The 20,861-nt window shown below is 46.5% G+C and overlaps 1 protein-coding gene across 4 annotated transcripts in view; it reads right to left on the reverse strand.

The window, feature by feature from the left end:
- Spock1 (SPARC (osteonectin), cwcv and kazal like domains proteoglycan 1) overlaps positions 1 to 20,861 on the reverse strand; it is a 488,983-nt gene that overhangs the window by 158,272 nt on the left and 309,850 nt on the right. For all 4 annotated transcript variants that reach the window (XM_021180197.1, XM_021180196.1, XM_021180195.2 and 1 more), the window contains one exon: positions 5,385 to 5,499. In XM_021180197.1, the coding sequence (XP_021035856.1) occupies positions 5,385 to 5,499 (115 nt within the window). The remainder of the gene's footprint in view (positions 1 to 5,384; positions 5,500 to 20,861) is intronic.

A 20,861-nucleotide genomic window follows, 5' to 3' on the forward strand; every position in this document is an offset into this window, starting at 1 on the left:
TGAGGTCTACATATACAAATCGTGGGCCTTTGCCAGATGACAGACCACAGTGGAGCCTTTTCTCTTTACCAAAGAGATGGACCCCCAAGAGGGTGAACCCAAATGTAGCTGTGATGCTTGAATAACCAGTAGAGGAATAATAGCAAGTTCTTCCCAGACCCAAACCCTGCCCATGAAGAGTCTCTGAGCTTAAAACAGAACCCAAAGGCAGCATGTGGTTCCTCACAGAAGGGACCCAAGCCACATCAGTGCAGTTTCCTAGTAATGGAGGTGGTCTCTAAGACACGGTGATATGCCTTGATGCAGGAAGCATCAGAGAGTCAGCCAAGCACCCCGGAGCCTGGCACCTTCCACGTGGCCATGTGCCTTCTGAGCCTCCACAGCTATGTGTATGTATAATCAACCGGTTCAAAGCCCCTGTAGCGGGAGGCAGTGCTTTGTTGTAAAACAAAACTGAGATGAAATACCCTCATCCTTTCAAATATCCTCTGAGAGTTTGGTATTTGAGGCACATCCTGTGATGTGTTTCTCTCTGACCTCAAACACTTTGATTCTTTTTATTCAAGTTCACATAAAAGAAGAGAAAACTCTGAGATTGGTCTACTGTATACCCAAAGCCTCGATGGCATCTAAATCCTTTTGCTGGTGCAGAGAATTAGTTGTTATTCCAGATAGTAAGGAAGCAGAGATGAAGGCCCATTATATTAGAGGGGCCCAGCCCTCTGGGAAGTTGGGCCATCTCTCGCTCCTTACTTAAAAATAGATGAGTTCCCATAGCTCCCCAAGGCTTTGAAGGGTTCCATGCCGACGCCTGCTCCCCCATTTGCTGCACTCCGGCAGAATCAGAGAACGTGGTTTGTCTGGAAGGCCCCAAACAAATGCTTTCAATTTTCTATTCTCCAAATGAAAATCAATGGTAAGAGAGAGGTAAAAATCAATGTTCAGCCCTCTGCAGGGAGCCCCCCCCCCCCCCGACCTCCTTCCCCTTCCCCCACCTCCTCTCCCTCCCCCCACCTCCACAGAGCAGCAGATTTGAAACAATGATTCCCCACCAACAGAGATACCCTGCTGCCAGAGCCCTCTGTTGGCTCTGTCCCCTTGACAATATTCTACTTAAAAATACCCAAGAGGATTTTTAAAAAAAGAGACTATGACAAGAATGAATAATGAGATGTTGTTCCAGCACACCCCTTCCCATTGCTAGTAAACTCAGTTACAAATGGAGTCTCTGGCATCCCAGGATGGAGTCTGACTTCTCTGTTTCCCAAGGGATCTGCCTTATGGCCATGAGCTATAAAATGTGTAGCCATTCACATGTAGACACTCTCAGATTGTCCTTGTCCCCAGGCAACTAGTATGCTTTCTGTCACGGCAGATAGGTAGTCAGTGTCTCTTAATTCTTCACTTGGCCCCAGAAGGGAGGAAATGGAGATTTTCGCACTGTCTACTTGAGTGTGATTCTTTTCACTATTTGATTATCACATGATCGTTTGATATATTAATATCTTATGTGTGCTCATTGCCGAATAGTATCGATTATAATGGAAATGCCACAACTGGCTGATAGCTTCACCTTGAGTTCCTTACTATCTTGACTCTAAATGAAGCTGATATAAACATACATAAGAGTGCTTTTACATGTACAAACGTAAAGTAACCCCTCTGAAATATCTTCTCCCAGCATGTCTGGACTTTAACACACACACACACACACACACACACTTGATATAGGTACAGAACATCAGACATCTTCACTTTTGGTGCAATCTCATTTGCTCTGCCACACTTAGGAAGTCTTCATCAAAGCCAAGGTCAGGTTTTCCTTTGAAAGTTTTACAGACTTAGTGTGTGTGTGTGTGTGTGCTTACAAATGTGACCCGCCTCTCAAGTTAAATTTTAACACAGCATGCTATGTAATTAAAAATTCTAAGCATGGTTTACAGTACCATAAAGTATTCATGTATCCACATCCACATGGACTATTGGTTAAAAAGTCTTGACAAAAACAAGTCAATAAGCCAAACCAGGGTCTGAAGGGGTGGATCAGGAGTCACCAGCACTGGCGGCTCTTCCATAGGACCTGTTTGGTTCCCAGCACCCACATGGCGCCTGTTCCAGTGGATCCGATGCCCTCTTCTGACTTCTGAGGACATTAGGCACATAGTGTGGTGCAAACATTTATATACAGGCAAAATGCTAATATGCATAAAATAAACAGATTTTAACAGCAACAACAACAAGAAACAAGAAAAGAAAAACCAGAAGACTAGACAAAACATATTGAAATGTTTTAGTAGCTGTATTTCAACAATATGGCCATTACCTACTACCTATTTATTTTTAATTTTTTTTTCTAGAGTAAGCATCCCAAAAGTAGACTTGAGAATTTTTAAGTCATCAAAGAGAAGCCATCCTGAGCACATGCAGTACTCTGTGGTGCCCATGAGATCCCATGGAGACTGAAGCAGGAGCATATGGCCCTGAACCAACCTCTTCCCATACCCACTGTGCAGCTTAACAGTAGGAAGAAGTGGAAAGATTCACAGAATTCTCCGAGAAGATTGTGGATAGAGCAGAAGGGTCCCCTACAGATCATCTCACCAGGTTGGGGAGACTCTAGCAGAGGGAGGCTTGATTGGCCACTTCCCTTCCCACCACCCATCAACACTGTTTGGTCAGCCCTGAAATCCTGTGGGCACAGATTTGTGCTCCCTCCCAGGAGCTTCTTTAGCCACTTAAGCTCCACGGGCCATCCAGGCCCAAGACCTCTCCCTGACCTTGCCCTCTAATCCACGTGCAAGCCAGCCTACATCTGGGGCCTCCTCATTGACTGGGGCCTCCAAGCTGCCTCCTGGTCTGTCAGCAGCTTCTCAATGGCTAGAAGTAAGACTTTTTCCCCTTGAGCTGCAAGGGCCCAGCTTGGCTAGCAGCCTTGTCTACAGATGTTTTGCAGAATAAAAAAGCACTTCCCTGATTGAGGAATAAATAGAGCTGTCAATAGTCTGTCCCGACTCTAGGGGACCCCTGAAGTTTAATGTGGAAGGACAGATGTTTCATCTGGGAAGGCATCCAAGGCTCTCTGGGGAGTTACACAATTGGCTACCATCGAGGACTGTGAAACCCTACTGCTGAGAGAGATATTTGGTAAAAAACAACCACAGTGACCACACACGGGCCTCCTAGGGCCAGGCCACCTCCCCAGACCAGCTAAGGAAGAGGATGCACTATCTTAGCCAAAGCACCTTCTGGAGTTGTTTTCTGGTAGTGAGCAGGGCCCTATTATCAGAGATGCAGTCATGATCTGTGACTTCCCTGTTGCAAAAATCACAACGTGACAGCAGAAATGTCACCACAGTCCTTGAGACCTCGCTCAAGGGCTTGAAGGCAGCACACTCAGACTGGGGGGAAGGGATAGAAAACCAAGGGGAAGTTGCTCCTTTCTCAGGAATGTATGCAGTTGGGAAGGAGGGTTCTGGCTGAGCTTCCAGACATATTCAGACAATGATAACTATTATAATTGTTTTACTAATTGCTAGAATGGCTGGCATTGGCATTAAACCACCATAATACACCATCACCTTTATTGAACTTTCACACAAAATGTTCTGTATCTTCACAGTGAATGCATTTAACAGATTAAGAAATTCAAATTTAGAATCACCAGTTTACCTCTCAAGTTTGCAAGGGCATGGGGGATCTAACAAGGGATTGAACCCACATTTGTCTCATCCCTGAATCTGTGCACAAAGCCATTATAATTTCATGGATACAGGAGATGGAGACTGGACTTCCCACACAATCTGAGAGTGATGCTCAGAGTGTGGTGTGCCCAGGGAAATACCACGTACTCCTGGACATGTCTGACTACCGAGGTGGCTGCCTTGGTCTCAAATGCATTTGAATTTAAGACTAAAAGTCTTTCATCTGGTATTTCTGCAAATTCCAGGGAAGGGCATTGAGGCATTCGCCAACATATATATCCATGTATACATACATACATACACATATGTGCACACACATATACAGGAAACTGAATGGTTGAACAACCTGGAACACTATCCCCAAGAACATTCTGTTGATTGCTGCTAATGGGGCTCCTCTATCCTAAAGGGCAGAAATCACAAGGGGTGCGTGGACTGGAATGGTTTTCTTGGAGTGTAAGTACCTAAAGAGGCTTCAACTGATACCAACAAAATTATTTTTACATCCCACTCAGTAATGACCTAGACATGATTAAGATAAAATCCCAGCACAGAGAAGAGGAAGTAGGCACACCCTTAGCCAAGAAGCTATTTGCCATTGGTAGCTGCTGGGAGAGGGAAAACCAGTTTTCTTCAATGGAGTGACTAAGATCTATCAACCACGCTTAAGGGCAGGACCCATCTAACTCTGGAAGAAGTGCCAATCCAGGAAACAGCCACACACACCTCAGCACTTTTTATCTGGGCCTTATAGACACAAATGCTGACTGCACATAAAACAGCGTTGAAAGCGATGCCCAACAAAGGATTCTGGTGGCTGAGTCTGTGGTCACAGGCCCCTGACATAGGGAAGACAGAGGCAGAGGCTCACTGGATGTGAGAGGCTCTGTTTTGATGCTAGCACTGATTTCCAGGTGGGACAGGACACTATTCAGAGGAAGCCGCTGAGTGTGTAAAAGACAATTACAACACACCCCAGGAGGAAAAACCAAAGGGCCCAACTCCAAAGGCCACCATCATGAACTGTCGAGGGGAAGTACCCTGCAGCACAGCCCAGGGTGTCACACTGGAGCTAATAAAGCCAAGACAAGCTGTAGGAAGCTCCAGTTTCTGAAAGGCCTGCTTCCCCATGCTCAGACTGTCATCTGCTGCTGGAACAGTGAAGAAAGGGCCTCCTCCTGCTCTCTTGGGTGTAAGCTTCCTGGACCTAGATGACAGGGTCACTTGGGGAACAGGAAGTGGTGACGAAAAGGGGCTTTTCTATTAAGATGGGAACTCAAGAGTCAAAATTAAGATTTTTGAAAACTTAAGGTTGCTATTCTTAGCACTGGGGAAGTGGTTGGTCAGTTAGGAGCACTGGCTACTCTTGCAAAGGACCTGGGTTCAATTCTCAAGGACAGGGGATACAATGTCCTCTTCTGACCTTTGTGAACACACATATGCAGACAAAACACCCCAACATATTTTTAATAACAAACAACAACAATAATAATGTATTGTCCTTTTGTGTGCCTGAGCTTGCAATTCGTGATCCTTACTATCTATCACCTGAGCACCATTTAAAATGGCAGCAAACACACTGTTCTCTTTTTCGTCCATCCTGAGCCCAGTGGAGCCCGATTGCTTCAGTTCCACCAGCCACAGAACACCCCTAACTTCTAGCTACTCCCTTCCCTGCCTTACCTGGGCAACAGGTGCTTGCGGCTGACACACAGGGCCGTCTGGTAGTCCTGGGTCACACATACTTTGTGCGGGCTGCATTTCACCTTCAGGCAGGGGTCCTTGGATGGGTCCAGGGCTGAGACAGAAATAACAAGGAGAGCAGGGTTAGCACCTCCAGGGAAATTCAATCTCCATCACCACTCCCATAAACAAGTGGGAAATAAACCAACTGTGTATGTTTGTGCCGTTTCCTGAGGTTGGTGGGGACAGAGAGGAGCCCCAAGCCAGGTGAACTCTGCATTCGTCACCCAGGCCTCTCAAGCATCGAGATAGCAACTCCTTTGCATACTGGGCATTTCAGCACCATGACTTCAAGCAGGGATTACTCTTAAAAAAAAAAAACAAAAACAAAAAACTTTCACAGTTGTACATGATCCAAGGACCAAGAGTTATTTGGTCTGGTGTTCATTATTGCCTGATGTTGGTTTGTGTGAGTCCGTCTATTCTTAATCTTAATTATTTTCTATTACATACACCCAACATCCTTGCTGCAAACATTGTTTGCTCCTGTTCAATAAAAAATAGACCTCATGCATGAATAGTTTACTTTATTTTTTTTAAACTTCAGGATGGGCAAGAAATTTGTACAACACAAAGTTATGATGTAAGTGGGAGAGGGAAAAGCCTGCCCATAAATATTTATTGTGCAAGGCAGAATTAGATAAGGTCCGTGCTGGGCATAGAAATGATAAAGGAGCTTGAGAGAAAAAAAAAAAAGAGATCAATTTCTAGGGCAAGGATTAGTGAAGCATTAATATTTGAATTGAGTCTTGAAGGATGGGCAGGATTTTTGCAAAGCAAAGATGGAAAAGACAAGCCAGACCGGCAGAGCGGTGTGAGGGAAGAGCGGCGGTGAACAGACGTGGGGCGATGTGTTTGAGCAGCCACTAGAAAGTCAGACCATCACTGGGTTTGTGGGCCTGAATAACGAGAGAGGGAGAAGGTTGGTTCGAACACATAATGCCAGAAAGGATTCCCAAAGGCACAGGGTCACACACAGCAGCATTTTCTAGAGTAAGCCGAGCAGCAGGCCCCAGGCTAATCAGCGCTCTGCATGCTGCTGTATGTGTGCTCATCACGGGCACAGAGGAGGCCCCAGGGAATTCTCTGCAAAACAAAAGTGACTGTGCCATCTCCCAGCTACAGGGCTGAAAGCCTATTAGGCAGGAAATCTTTCATAACTTCTTACCCAGCCAGGGGAGGCATGCCCCCCACGCCACCCCCACACAAACATTTGGTTAAAAAGACATTCCAAGCAGGAACTGCAGAACTGTCTACCCCACCACCGGTGAGGGCAATCACATAGACAGTCGGTCGCAATCCCCACCACCACCCACTCCACCCCAGGCTTTGGAAACCACACACCACTTTCTTTAGGTTGTTGCTAATTTCTCGAGGGTCCGGAATGCACAATGTTGCAATACATTACTGCTGAATACCTCAGGGCCGCTCTGCCCTGTGGCAGGGGTAGCAGCTGTGAACAACTAGGGTATACTTTTTAGTCAGTCTTGGCAGCAACACGGCCCTGATTTCCATCCCAGTGCAATTGCCTGGTAGAGCCTGCTTCCCATGGGATACTCTCCGGTGCCTGGAGCTCAACAGAGGAAAGGCTCCTAAAAGAGAGACAGGCTGGTCTGAGCCCAGGGGACACGGCTTGCTCCTAGCTCTTAAGCTGAGAAGCGCCTCTGGGAGGCAAGTTAGCAGAGAAAGCTCTCAGTGCCTTCAAAACCGAGGCATCCATGGAGGACTAGCACTGGTCATTCATGAGGACCATGTCAGTCCTATCTTGTCTCCTCTCTCACTTCTGCTCACCACTTGTGACCTCAGGAAACCCAGAGACTAGTGTGATGGTTTGTATATGCTCTGCCCAGTGCATGGCACTACTAGGAGGTGTGGCCTTGCTGGAGTGGGTGTGGCCTTGTCGAAGTGGATGTGGCCTTGTCGGAGTAGGTGTGCCACTATGGGTGTGGGCTTTAAGAGACCCTCCTCCTAGCTGCCTGGAAGCCAGTCTTCTGCTATCAGTCTTCAGATGAAGATGTAGAACTCTCAGATGTACCATGCCTGCCTGGATGCTGCCGTGCTCCCACCTTGATGATACTGGACTGAACCTCTGAACCTGTAAGCCAGCCCCAATTAAATGTTGTTCTTATAAGAGTTGCCTTGGTCATGGTGTCTGTCCACAGCAGTAAAACCCTAACTGAGACAACTAGACCAGCAGCAACCCCACCACAGTGACCAGTGAATGCATTTCCACCAGTATATGCCAGTACTGCTGAGACCTGGAATTCCTGCCTTAGTGGCTTTCAAAGATGGAGAATCTCAGGCTGGCCTCCTTGGTGGGTTGAAACCCACAACACTATGTGATGTAGGAGACAGGCCTTAGGGGAGAATTTGAACTCTTTTTGCTTCTGCAGGTGTCTTCTCATGAACATTTAATGTCTACATTGCCCAGGTGGGCTGGAGAGCAAATCAGCTATGCAAGACAGAAAAGGGCACAGATCTCACCCCTAGGGCTTCTGGGACCGAGTTCTGTTTGGCTGCTTTCTAACCTGAGTATACTTCCACCTCCTTTATGGCTTGTTGGCTGCCATTGGTTAATAACACACGTAGGTGTGCTTACAACACATCTAGGATGGTAAGCACGTGCATCATACTTGTTGGTTCGGAGGTTTGTATTTTGTCCTCAAAGTGGGTAACAAGGCTTCATAATTACAAGAACAATGGCTGGCACTCAATCAAGTGTGTCTGACAGGCAGGCAATGAACTAAGCCCTCAAATTGGATTAGCTCATTATCCTAGTTTGCGTTCTGTTGCTGTAATAAAGACGACCAAAAGCAACTTAGGGAGGAAAGGGTTCAATTCCGCTTACATTCCCCCAATCGCAGACTACCACTGAGGGAAGCTGAGGCAGGAACTCAAGCTGGAGCAGAGATGAGAATCAAGGAGAAGCACCGCTTAATGGCTTGCTTCCAACCAGCCCGTGTTCAACTACCTTTCTTATACAAGTTAGGACTGCCTGTCTGGGGAGGCGCTGCCCACAGCAGGATATTCCATCCTTCTGTCTTTCATGGGTTGGAGATCAAGAAAATGTTGCAGAGACAGACCCACACGTCAGCCTGATGGAGGTGACCTCTCAACTAAAGGTCCCTCTTCCCAGATCATCCATTTAGCCCTCACAGCATCAAAGATGGGGCCTTGGCCAAAATTCACATTGCAGTAAATTGGCCTTAAAGATGTACAGCAGGTGGGTAGTACAGTGGAAATTTACATACTGGTCTATAAACTCACACTACATCCTGTTACATGCCACAGTCTGAGAATCATCCAGGAACTTCTCTCATCCAGAAAGTTGATTGAGAGGCCACACCTCATCCAAGTGGACAGCCCAGACCTCAACATTTTCCCGGTGCCCTCTGTGAGAGTAAGAAGTAAAAGAGGAACCCTGGCCCCATGCTGTGCAGGCTCAGGAACAATGAGCTGTGTCCTGTCCTCTTGTTTGTCCCATTTCCTGGCCCACAGCTCTGCCTGCATTCCCGGAGACCTGTAGGTACCAGGCACAACTAGATGGCTATAAGCCATCATAAGAACACAATCTCAAGAGCCAAGGCAGTATGGCACCACCAGGGCTCAGCTCTCCTGCTACAGAAAGCTCTAGATACCCTAAGACAGCCGGAGCACTAGAAGATGATCTTAAATCCAATCTTATGGAGCGGATAGAGACCTTTAAAGAGGAAACAAATAAACCCCTGAAAGAAATACAGGAAAACACAATCAAACAGGTGAAGGAAGTGAAGTGAGGTCACTGCTCAAGATCTGAAAATGGAAATGGAACTGTTAAAGAAAACACAAACTGAGGAAATCCTGGAGATGGAAAATATAGGGAAGAGAAGAGGAACAACAGATGTAACCATCACCAACAGGATACAAGAGATGGAAGAGAATCTCACACCTACTTGCTTTAGACATGGCAATGACCATGCCCCACCTCCCTGCAATCATTTGGTCCATGTTCATTCAAGTGTCTCTGTATTCTCATAATCTGCCATCCTACTATCACGATAACTATGATAGACAATCCTTCCTGTCTGAGAAGCCAGACATGCTTGATAAGTAAAACATCCGCTGCAAATACTAATACTTCATGTCAGTTCAACCAGTCCTGTTGGTGCAAACCTGTAACTCAACTACTTGAGATAATTTTAAGTTCAAGACCTGCCTGAGCAACTGAGAATGACCCCGTTTCTAAACCAAAAGGAAAAAGAGGGATTGGGGTAGAGCCCTTGCCTACCAATCATGAGGTCCTCGGTTCAATCCTCAACACCACACAAACCAACCAACCAACCAACCACCTGCCCACCCATCCATTTATTACTTCACTCCACATATATTTAACAGTCTGCACAGAGAAATCAAATCTGCTAAACAGTAATTATGAGGATCTGAGTACTTCCAACACATCAGTGAATTGTTTAGAGCAAGGGAACATCACAGCACAACAGAACAGATGCAAATCAAGCCGTCAGCCTACACATCAACACCAGCGTACACTTTGCCTTGAAAATCAGCAATGCTTGGCTTGAAGGCAGCTGAGAGGGTGAGGAGCCCAGGTCTGCCATGCTCTGAGCAGCAGCCACAAGGCTTCCGGCATTGACACAGCATGGGGCTGCCTGGCTCCTCTTTACAAAGGGAATGACTGATAACCAACCTAGAAGTGGGTTTCCTCTAGGGGCAGAGCCCCTGGAAACTTTCCTCCATTCATGTTGGCCTGTTGACTGGTGTGGTCTTTGCACATCTCCCACAGGCAGCCATATTGTTGAGAGTTCAGGCTGTTCCTCAGTGGTTGCCCTGGACCCCCAGCTCTGACCATCTTTCCACCCCTACTTCCTCAATGTTCCCTGAGTCTTAGATGCAGGGGTTGTGTTATAGAGGTCCCATTTTGGACTGGACACCCCATGGTCATTGGTTCTCTGCACTTTGACCAGTTAGAGAGTTTTGTTTTGTCTTGTTTTGTTTTCCTGAAGAAAGTTCTTTTTTTTTTTTTTTTTTCTGAAAAGAGCACTCTTGTCTCATTTATTAGGTTCATAGAAAACACTTAGCTGTACAAAACTTACAGGGAAAAGTGGCCATATTTGAAAACAGCTAAAAGGATCAAAGTAGCACACAGAATGGTAATGAGCAGCGTCACAGAACACACTAAAGAGGTATGTACAGTCAGTCCCACTGGAACCTGCACTGTCAAACTCTTAAGGACTGATTTGTACTGCATGCTTTTCCACTGGCAGATCTCCTCAGTCTTCGGAGCACAAGGAGCTGCTACTTCTTTGAGGAGAGGTGAGGCCTGTGCATTTCCATGGGCATAAAATGAACTTTATGGTTTTATAACATGCTGGTACTGGGTTATCCTCTGCGGTCTATGACCTCTCCAGACATGGGCTCTTGGCTGAGTTTATAATACCAAGCCTAAATTCCCTCCTACTGAATGGCCTTTAGGTCCAATTAGACCATTGTAAATTACCTCCAAACTTCAAGTCCTACTGTTGTATGATAACTGCTGAGAGGATAAACAGTTTTGATTTAGAGACAAGATCTCAATCATAAGGGGTCAGACCTAAACACAAGTGAACAAGGGCAATGTAAACAGATGGACCCAGCAGGAAGTGTGTGTGTGTGTGTGTGAGTGTGTGTATGTGTGTGCACTTGTGTGTGTATGCATGTGTGTGTATGCATGTATGTGTACATGTGTGCACGCATGCATGTGTGTGCATGAGTATATGTGTACACGTGTGTGCACTCATGTGTGTGAGTGCGTGTGTGCGAGTGTGTGTGTGGATGTGTATGTATGTCTGAGATAGGGTGTTTGGAGGAACATGGGAGGAGATGGAACAGAGAAAAAGAAATGGGAAGAATGCATGCCTAGTACATTTCTGTATGAAATCCTCAAATATAATAATCAGGGGATGGAGAGGTGGCTCAGCAGTTAGGAGCACTGACTGATCTCCTAGAGAACCCAGGTTTGGTTTACAGCACCCACAATGCAGCTCACAGCCACCCATAGCTACTGTCTCTGTGGGCACTGCATGCACATGCTGCGTAGACATATATGCAGGCAAAACACCCACACACAGAAAAGAGAAAGTAATGATGGTTAGAACGAATCTAAATATTTTTAAAAAGAGAAGCCCAACCACTAGGTGTGCATGCGTGCATGTGCGTGTGCGTGTGCATGTGCATGGGGGTGGTTATCAGGTGTCAGTTACGGCCCAACACAGATTTGAACCTTTGGTGTCAGGTACTAAGGATTTCTTGGTGAAACTCTCCAAGGTGTACTCTTAGCCCATGCTTGGTAACAGAAGACTGCAATCCTCTGGAAACAACTAAATTTAGTGTTCCAGCTACAAGTTGTGCCACCACGCTGCAGGACTCTCGGTGAGCTGAACAGATGATGTAGCCATCAAGGACACAACAGGGCCTGGGAAGGCCATGTCATCTCTCCAACTCATCTTCCAGGAGAAGCTAGCGCAGAGTCAACTGGCATATAGGCCAAACATCCAATTAATTCTCCAAAATGACTTCCACAAATCTTTCTTCAAGGTGGGGAAAAAAAGAACAAACTAATTTATAGAGAGATTTGTTGAGCTCTAGCACACCGAATTCAGAAGCCAGTTAATTACAAGCTTCATGTGGGTTTTTTTTTTAATTAATTTTATTTTTTAAGCTCATTGCGTGGTCTCAATTAAGGTGGTGATATTTTAATTATCGTAATTGTTTCTGAACTTGTTTTTGAGTTCAATGAGTTTATTTTTTAATTAGCTACATTGATTTTGAAATCCAGGATCAAGCCGTTTCGAAGTCCTTGGGTATATTCAACTGACTTAACTAACAAAGGATCAGGGTCAAACCACCTATGATACAAAGCCCAAGGCTACTTCGTAGACACTGAGAAGAGATGGTGGTTTTATTCTGAAATTTGACACAAAAGATCCCCCTGTCACCTGGGCAAGCCCACATGCCTGTCTGTGTCTATTCAGTCCACATTAGCAGAGTTTTACTCCACGAGAAGCATCTATTGGCAGGCCAGAGTCCAGCATCTCCTCCTGGAAGCTCACAGCTGAACAGGAGACACAGATAGGGGAATCTGACCTTGCAGAGGGCTGGTGAGCTCCCTGGAGAGGCTGGCCCAGGTGGAAAAGTGGGTTCGAATGAGGCTGTAAGGTAGCAGAGGAAAAGAGAGTCTCTTTCCAGGGAGAGGAGGGGTCTGGCCCACTTAGGAACCCATGCCTTATCAGGCTTTGGGAAGGCTGGTTGGTGTAGCAAGTGCCTTGCATCCAGCGAGTAGACACACTCCTCATGGGGGGCCTTGAAAACTGTGGGGGAGCTACAGCCTCCAAGTTCCAGAACAACTGTCGGCATGGTAGGTAGGTCCTGGTGACCCCAGAGATGCTCTTTCATTTCTGAGTCTACTGGAAGAGGGAGTCGTGTGTGTGTGTGTGTGTGTGTGTGTGTGGAGGGGAGGGGGGTGGATTAGTACAGACTTCACACAAGCAAGAGCCACCTCTCCATTAAGATAGAGGAGTGCTGAAGGCTCTCAGAAACACCCTTTCTGCCTTCACTAAACTAACTGCCTTACTCCCTCTCCTGGTCATCAAGCCGCACAGGATTCTGGGAAGCAAAGGCTGAGTCCAGGAAGCCAACAACTTATCTAAAAGTTGGGTGCACTGTGGCCCCACTGTGCTGAGTCCCAGAAGCTCACGCACAGGCTACTCAACTTACAAAATACCTACCAATTAATGATGGTCCACCCTCTCCTTCTTGCCTTTAGGATTGGCCTCTGCCTGGGATGGCCATCTCATCTGAAGAGCAGGCATGCCCTGTGATTCATTAGGAGTGACTTCACAGATAACTGACAGAGAAATTACTCCAAACTGTGAAAACCTCCTCAAGCTAGGATCCTGGACATTTATTATAGCTTGTCTGTCCCCATGGTAACCCTCGTGCGCATCTCGCCTCCCCCCTCTCCAAGGCGCCTGTTTACTAGCTGACGACAGAGCCTCTCGGAATACAAATTGCGCTCATTGGATCTTGCTGGAAGCTGGGAAGGACGGCAGCTTGGAAAGTCTCCTTCATTACTCTCGGCTTTCACATTCAAGGGCTTCCCAAGTTCTTTGAGGCTGAACAAAGAGACTTATCGGCCATGCGGCTAGGTAGCACACAGAGTTAATTTCAGACACACAGAAGACTAACCCTGTGTGCCTGAGGACTGGAGAATGGCCACAGAGGATGGCACAGGACAGATAATGACACAGAGGCAGAGGACAAAAAGACACCGCTAATCAAAGATACCCCTGTTCCTTTCCTTTCCCCTAAAGCCAGAGCCTGAAGATTCCCAGTTCTCTGCATGAGAGTGAAGAGCACCCTCCTAGTTACTGAAGGTGTGGGCGGGCACAGGCACCATTGCTGAAAACCGGTTGCACAGTTTAAGGCATTACTCTCGACTTTATGATGTGCATAAAGTTAACAATAGGAGACATTTTAATTTAAATGGGGGAAATTAATAGCTTATGATCCGACGCATCAAAAGTAGGCAAAAGGAAAACACAATGGTCTCAATGGAAAAACTACAAACAATTGGAACGTTCATCGGCATTAGTTGTCTGTGCTGTGTGATGGCTAAACTTGGTTGCCGACTTGGCTCACCTGGGAAGAGGAAACCAAAATTAAAAAATTGCCTCCATCACGTGGGCCTGTGGGTATGCCTGCGAGGGTGTTTTCTTGATTGCTAGTTGACGTAGGAGGACCCAGGCCTCTGTGCATGGTTCCGTCCCGAGGCAGGTGGGCCTGGGCTGTATAAGGAAGGCAACTGACAGTAAGCCGGGAAGAAGCAGAAAGCAGCGTTCCTCCTTGGTTTCTATTTCAGTCCCCACCTCCAGATTCCTGCAGTGTCCTTCCTTAGCGGATGGACTGGGACTGTACAATAAAATACACCCTTTCCACCCCAAGGTGCTTTCTGCCCTGGTGTTTGTCATAGCAACAGAAACCAGACCAGACCTGGCAGCTAGAACAGAACAGCACAGACTGTGCACAGCACACACGGCAGCCAGTTTATCTTCTCACAGCTCTAGAGAATGGAACCCGTATGCGTCTCAGCATGGTGGGAGTCTGGGAAACCTTCTCCCTAGCCTGCAGTTAACCAGCATTTTACTCTGGCCCCATGTGGTCTTCTTTTGGCTGCATGCCCTTGGAGAGACACACAGTAGGTTCCCTAGTATGTTCTGATGAGGAGGGACAACAACTCTAGAGTTAGTGCCCCACCCTGTAACGTTTATAGAAGATATAGACCTAATTTAACCTTAATCGCTTTCTAGAGGCCTTGTCTCCAAATATGGCCAAGCTGTGTGTGGAGACTCCAACACGCCACTTTGGAAGAGATGAAGTAACGTTCAGTCCTTGACGTCATCTACAGGTAAATTACGTAACTAAATACAAACCATCTGTGTAATAGCAAGCAGCATGCTAAAGATATAATATACATTTGTACATACTAGCATAGGTAGATATTCATGATAAATTAGGTAAAAACATAATTTAAAAGTAAAGATTAACTGTCAGGGGCAAAATAGCTTTTTGGTACCAGAAAGCATTCATTGCCAAGCTAAGACTAGAAGCCAGATTTGCTTTTATCTAAAGAGGCACCTTCTCCTTTCCACACGCTGCTCCTCCTGAAGCCTCACCTCCCACCCAAGCCTGAGCCTCCTCCTCAACCAGCTTCTCCTGGTTGGTTGCTTTGTTACCTCCGGAACACTCAGGTGTAAATTCAGATGCCCACCGACTGCAGATTAACATGGCTGGTGCCTGCAGACACCAGCTCTAGGACTACTGTCAGAGGATCTAGTCCTTTCTGCTTCCTGGGGAGTCTGCTTTGTAACACAGAGACAACAGAAGTTAGGGTTATGACCAAAGGCTGGAGCAGGTATCTTGTCCATTCCTGAGAGATTTTGCCGTTTACCTCTGAGATGAGAGAGTCAAGGACTACCCGTGATTGGCTGGAACTAATGGCGTGCACTAGCAAGAGAATGGGCCCTCGGCTCACACACAGAACAAGACATTATGAGCAACCACCGCTAAGGTCAACATGGCCATTTTCACACCCTAATCATTACAAGGCCTGCATGGTCATTTACCTAATCATTAGAAAACAAAGCATTGAGAGACCTGGGCTTGAATGGCTATGGAAATGTACGTCAGTGGGCACAGAGCTGTATCAGCCTGGCCAGCTGTTCTTCATCCCAAGGCTATTACCACAGCCTCCCACTTCTCCCAACATGCTCCAGAAAGAGGCATGCGGGAACACCTTCCCCCAGTGCCTGCAACAAGAAACTCATTTCCCTTGGAAGGTGTCACAAGGGCATCAAACAGAACAAGACATGAGGTTGGGTCTCAGTGGGAAGAAAGGGAAGGAGGAACATCTTATTATAATGAGGTCTGTAGTCAGGGGACTGGTGATGTTAACAGTCACACATTCTATCTCAGCCATGAGGAAGCCCGGGTAGACATTAGTGTACTCTTAACCGATCAACTGGTAACAGCCACAGAGACATTGTAACCTATTTATGGTCATGCAGTCCGTGAGGCTGGGCTTCAGTCCTGATGGGTGTCACACCACAGGGGATTCCCAGAGCCACCAGGACACTAATACCACACCCCACGATGGGGAGCAATGTGGTGAACATCACACCAAGCATCCTCCACCTATGATGTCAGCACTCAGAAGAAGGACCAGAAGTTGAAGTCATCTTGGCTACATAGTGAGTTCAAGGCCAGCCTGGGCTACTTGAGCACTTTCTCAACAAGCAAGCAAGCAAAAACAAGTCAAGTTTTAGGGTGTTTGAATAACCTTGTGTTGCTGTTACAATACATATTTTTCTAAGCCAAGGGTTCTTTCAAAAGAACTGCCTAAAGAGGAGTCTTGTTTACACACCTCTCCTGAGGCTGCTCCTATGACACGTGTCAACCTACAGCACAGAGGGAGAGGTACACCATGGCTGGCAGCAATAAAGATGAAGCAGGGTGAACAACAGGACCCAAGAAAGGCTAGACCTCAAAGAAGAGGCCAGGACTCTTCCAACAGAGAAGTCATAGCCTCCCATCTCTCAAGATGGCCAGATTTTAATTAAAACGTTTTAATAGTAAAAAGTCTCAGGTCCCTTCTCACTATAATTGACATAAGCTATTCATAAGACACGAGTGAGCAAAAGAGAGAGAATTATTTAAAATACAAAAGAACCAATTCATAACCTAGGAGGATCAGAGTACATGATGAGCAAGAAAAATCAAATATTTACAGGGGGGAAAAAGTGACACGCTTAAAAGATCACTGTATCTGTGCATCATTTTAATGCAATTAAAACCCCCATAAAACACGGAGCCTTCCCCAGAACAAAGACATGCACAGAACTAATTCTGAGCTTTGAAACGTTTTATGAGCTTTGAAACATTTGTGCTGAAGAGAAGGGGAGTTGGAGGGCCGAGTTATCCTCCCAGCTTACATTCATGTGCAAGCAAAAGAGCCTGGTTACAGAGAACAGAACTAGGTAAACACTGTTAACATAAGCAGAGGCCCGAGTGTGCGGCTGTTATAAGTGGAGCAGGCTGGGGACACTCGGGTAGGCAGAAAACAGCGACACTGATCTTCCTGCTGTTATCAGCAGCCATGGCTATTGACTACATTAAGAATCCACCTCCACCCTTTCTGTGCACCAAGAAGTCATGGGCTGCAGGATTTGGAGGCGATGAGGTTAAAGAGGAGGCACAAGCTATGCTACCTACCCTGTGGGACCTGGGGTTTCTTAAGACCAGGTACAGAGAAGCAGCCCTACCTTCTGAGGTTTGGGAGGTTGGGGAAGAATCCAGGGAAGATACAGGATGGTACAGCTGCCACCCCCGCCCCCGCCAGCTCCTCTCAGCTTTCCAAGGTCCAGAGAACAGCAGGGAGCCCTGGACACTTCTGATGTCCAAAGCCCTGGGGCAATGACTCTATTTGGCCTTCCTAGACTCAGCTCCACACTCAAATTTCTAAATAAAGAAATATTGAAACTTGAACATCAAGTTCAGATGTTCAAAAGCCTTGTCCAGAAACATTCTGCGGAGTAAGCAGAACTACATCATGCTAATGTCAGCTTGTGGAACACAGGGCTCCCACGTCAGGAACAAGAATGTTCTCCTAGCCTCCTCCCCCAAAGAGGCTGGGAATGAAGACCAAAAGTCATTTTCCTAAGTTCTGTGCTCTGGGATCAGACAACAAAGCCACATCCAGGAAACTATACCACCACACCCCCGTAGCTGTGTGCATAATGTATTTATAATGCTCCAGGGATGTTTTGTGAGCTTTGAAATATTTGTGCTGGAGAGAAGGGGAGTTGGAGGGCTGAGGTATCCTCCCAGCTTACATTCCCAGCAAGCAAAAGAACCTGGTTACAGAGAACAGAACTAGGTAAACACTGTTAACATAAGCAGAGGCCTGAGTGTGCGGCTGTTATAAGTGGAGCAGGCTGGGGACACTCGGGTAGGCAGAAAAAAGCAGTGCAAACTGGTGTAGAAGGTTGATGTTCTCAGGTCTTAAATTAGAACCACCCACGGCCTACCTGATGTGTCTATCCTGATATGCAGAGCTGGTCAGAGACAGGAATACATGGCAATGACCAGTAAGATCTAGTGTAAGCCTGCCTCAGAGTGGAGGGAAGGGTACTTGCTCCAAATGACCTCCCAGAGCTCCTCTGGTGACATGTGGCATCCTCTGAGCAGAACGTTAGTGCAGAGCTCTGCTGAGGCTCATGAAACCCATTTATGGCTGCCTTCCCAAGGAAGAGAGAACAGGAGTGGCAAGCTTTGCATGCCTAGGACAGCCTTTCCTGCCTTCCTTTTCTTGTCTCTACAATCCAGTGTAAGCCTTGTTTCTCACACTGCTTGGCAGGCCACGGGGAATGCAAACCTACGGCAAATCTCCTTACCTGGGAGTCTAAAACTTACATCATAGCTATCATTGGTCTACTGTGTAATCAACCCAAAATTCATGCAAGCAGGCAGAGAGGAGGTTCCAAGAGTAGAAAGACAGTGTGTGCTCAGCTCTGAGGCCCAGAGCAGGTGTTTGCTCTTGCTGGACCTGAGAGACTGGGAGAAAGTTTGAAAAGTGTTGAAAGTGTTTACAGAGTTTAGAGGGTCCTGGAAAGAAGCAGAGAGCTCTCCAGAGTCTGCTGTGGGCGATGGAAAATCGATAGAGGGGAAAGAGAGCATCCAGAGAACCCTCTGTAGCAAAATGTTCATTCTGTCTGGATCGTAAAGCGGGTCCCATTAAAGGCAATTCATCAAGAATGTATCCCATCTCCTTCTAGCAAGGATCCAGGCTACCTTCTTCTAGAGACCTCAGTCTCACCAACAAAAGAACCCAGAGCTTTTCAAAAACCAGACAGTACAGTTTAAAGCATTTGGGGGGTAACTTTTTCCATGTGCCAAAAACTACGTTAGGTACATAAGCATTTGTAGCTCCCTAGGTATCAAACTTAATATTCTAATTAAAGCTGTTATTGCCTTTGTCCCTCCCAGTGTTAATTTCCCAGATACTCTAGGCCACAGATTTATAAATGGGTAATCAGAGAGTATTCATTTCCAAGTTCTTTCTTTCCTCAATTAGGGCAGATTCATTTCTCCTTCTCCAGGAAGGTTCCCAAGGTCATTAAATTTCACTCCCGAACCGAGAATGTTGAAGCAGTCATCACAAAGTTAGCACTGAGTGGAGCTGGGGTTTCTCGGGGGCAGCCTCTAAAGTGCTTGGAAACCATCTCAAGCAGAGAGAGAGAGAGAGAGAGGGGGGGGGGGAGATTGACCACCACAGGGTTTGACAAGTGCTGTCTCACTTCAGTCTTATGTTTTCTTCTTGCTCCTTCTACTGTTCACTGTGTTGCACACCATTCCATCATTGTCTTACCACACATCTAGTAAGCCTAGCAGTTCATGCTCCAAAGCTGCCCATAGCTGTTGCAGTAAATCTCCAACCCCAATAAGTCCATGCCAAAAAACCGAAACAACAACAACAAAAATAAACCCACACAATCCAGTTATTATAGTTATAAGCTGTACACCTAGATTGGGCAGATCTACCCTTACACTCATTTATTCTCCAGCTGGGAGATCCCTTGCTATTTGCAGCTTCTCCAGGTCACATGGTTCTGCCCCATCTTCCTTCCTCTCCTTTCCCTCCCTCTGCCCAATCACAGGCTTTAGCCTTTATTTGACCAGTTAGAATGGAGAGAATGTTCACATGACGTCACCTGAGAGCACGATCCACTACTCCATGGGGGGTGGGATCCCCTCTTGAGAAGGCAGAATTAACCTCAGAATACAAACAGTACCAGGGCCACCCACAACACACAGTCAACTGTGTCCTGCCGGCAGCTCTGCCAATGTGCTCCTTGCTGTTTCCCTCACACTACGCTATAGAGATTCACACACATAATGAACATAAGCCTGGGTCAGGTTTGACTGTGCATGGAAGACATGTAGAAATAAAACTAGACCTGGCCCCGTGTCACTCAACTCGAGGCTCACTCTGTTGTATGACTCCAAGTCTGTCTAGAAGCCTGTATACATCTGTTGTGGATGCCTTCTAAGAACAAGGACACTGTTTTGCCTTTAAACTACTTCCTGACCCTATCTCTAGAGTACCAAAGCAGTTCATTGTGGTGGTTACACATGGGTACCTGTGCTTCTCTGATCCTCTAGTCGGCTGTGAGAGGTCAGGGGTCATACTGGTGTACCATTTCTGAACCCCAGGTGATCTGACATGTGTGTTTCAAAGGATGTTCTCAATGAATGCTGGGTTCAAATGGCTGTGTAAGTACATCACTTGCCGAATGACCTAATTATCTATTGGTCACAAAGCCCAAAATCTATGAGAGCTTCCGGCATCTCCAGTCCAGCATCTTCATTGACATCATAGGGAAGGCTACAATTCTCTGTGCACCACGTGATTGTGAAACCACTGTGTGTGCCAAGTACTGTTATAAAAGTAGGCATTGAGAGGTGGCTGAGACCAAGCTCCTGCTCTTCAGGAGCTCATAGACCAACAAGGATGGCCAGAGAGGAAAGGGGGAAGGAGAGGGACAGGAGAAATGAAGCCTGGGAAGAGATAAGGGGAAGAGACATTAGATGTTGATAAGCGTGGGAGGAGAGAAAGACAGGACCTTCTTGGAGACGATACAGGAGCTTCGCCCTGGAAGGCTCTCTTGACACTGGAGACTCGGGGATTCAGGCACAATTCATTTCTTTCTTTCTTTTTTTTTTTTTTTTTTATCTGCTGTAAACTGCAACTCTCCAAAACTCTGTCTAGGGACTCCATTCTCACCAAATTCGTGTGTAAAACTCCTTATGCAATGCTAGTGGCCTCTA

The sequence above is a fragment of the Mus caroli genome, chromosome 13 (genome assembly GCF_900094665.2).
Source record: "Mus caroli chromosome 13, CAROLI_EIJ_v1.1, whole genome shotgun sequence".
Taxonomy (NCBI): domain Eukaryota; kingdom Metazoa; phylum Chordata; class Mammalia; order Rodentia; family Muridae; genus Mus; species Mus caroli.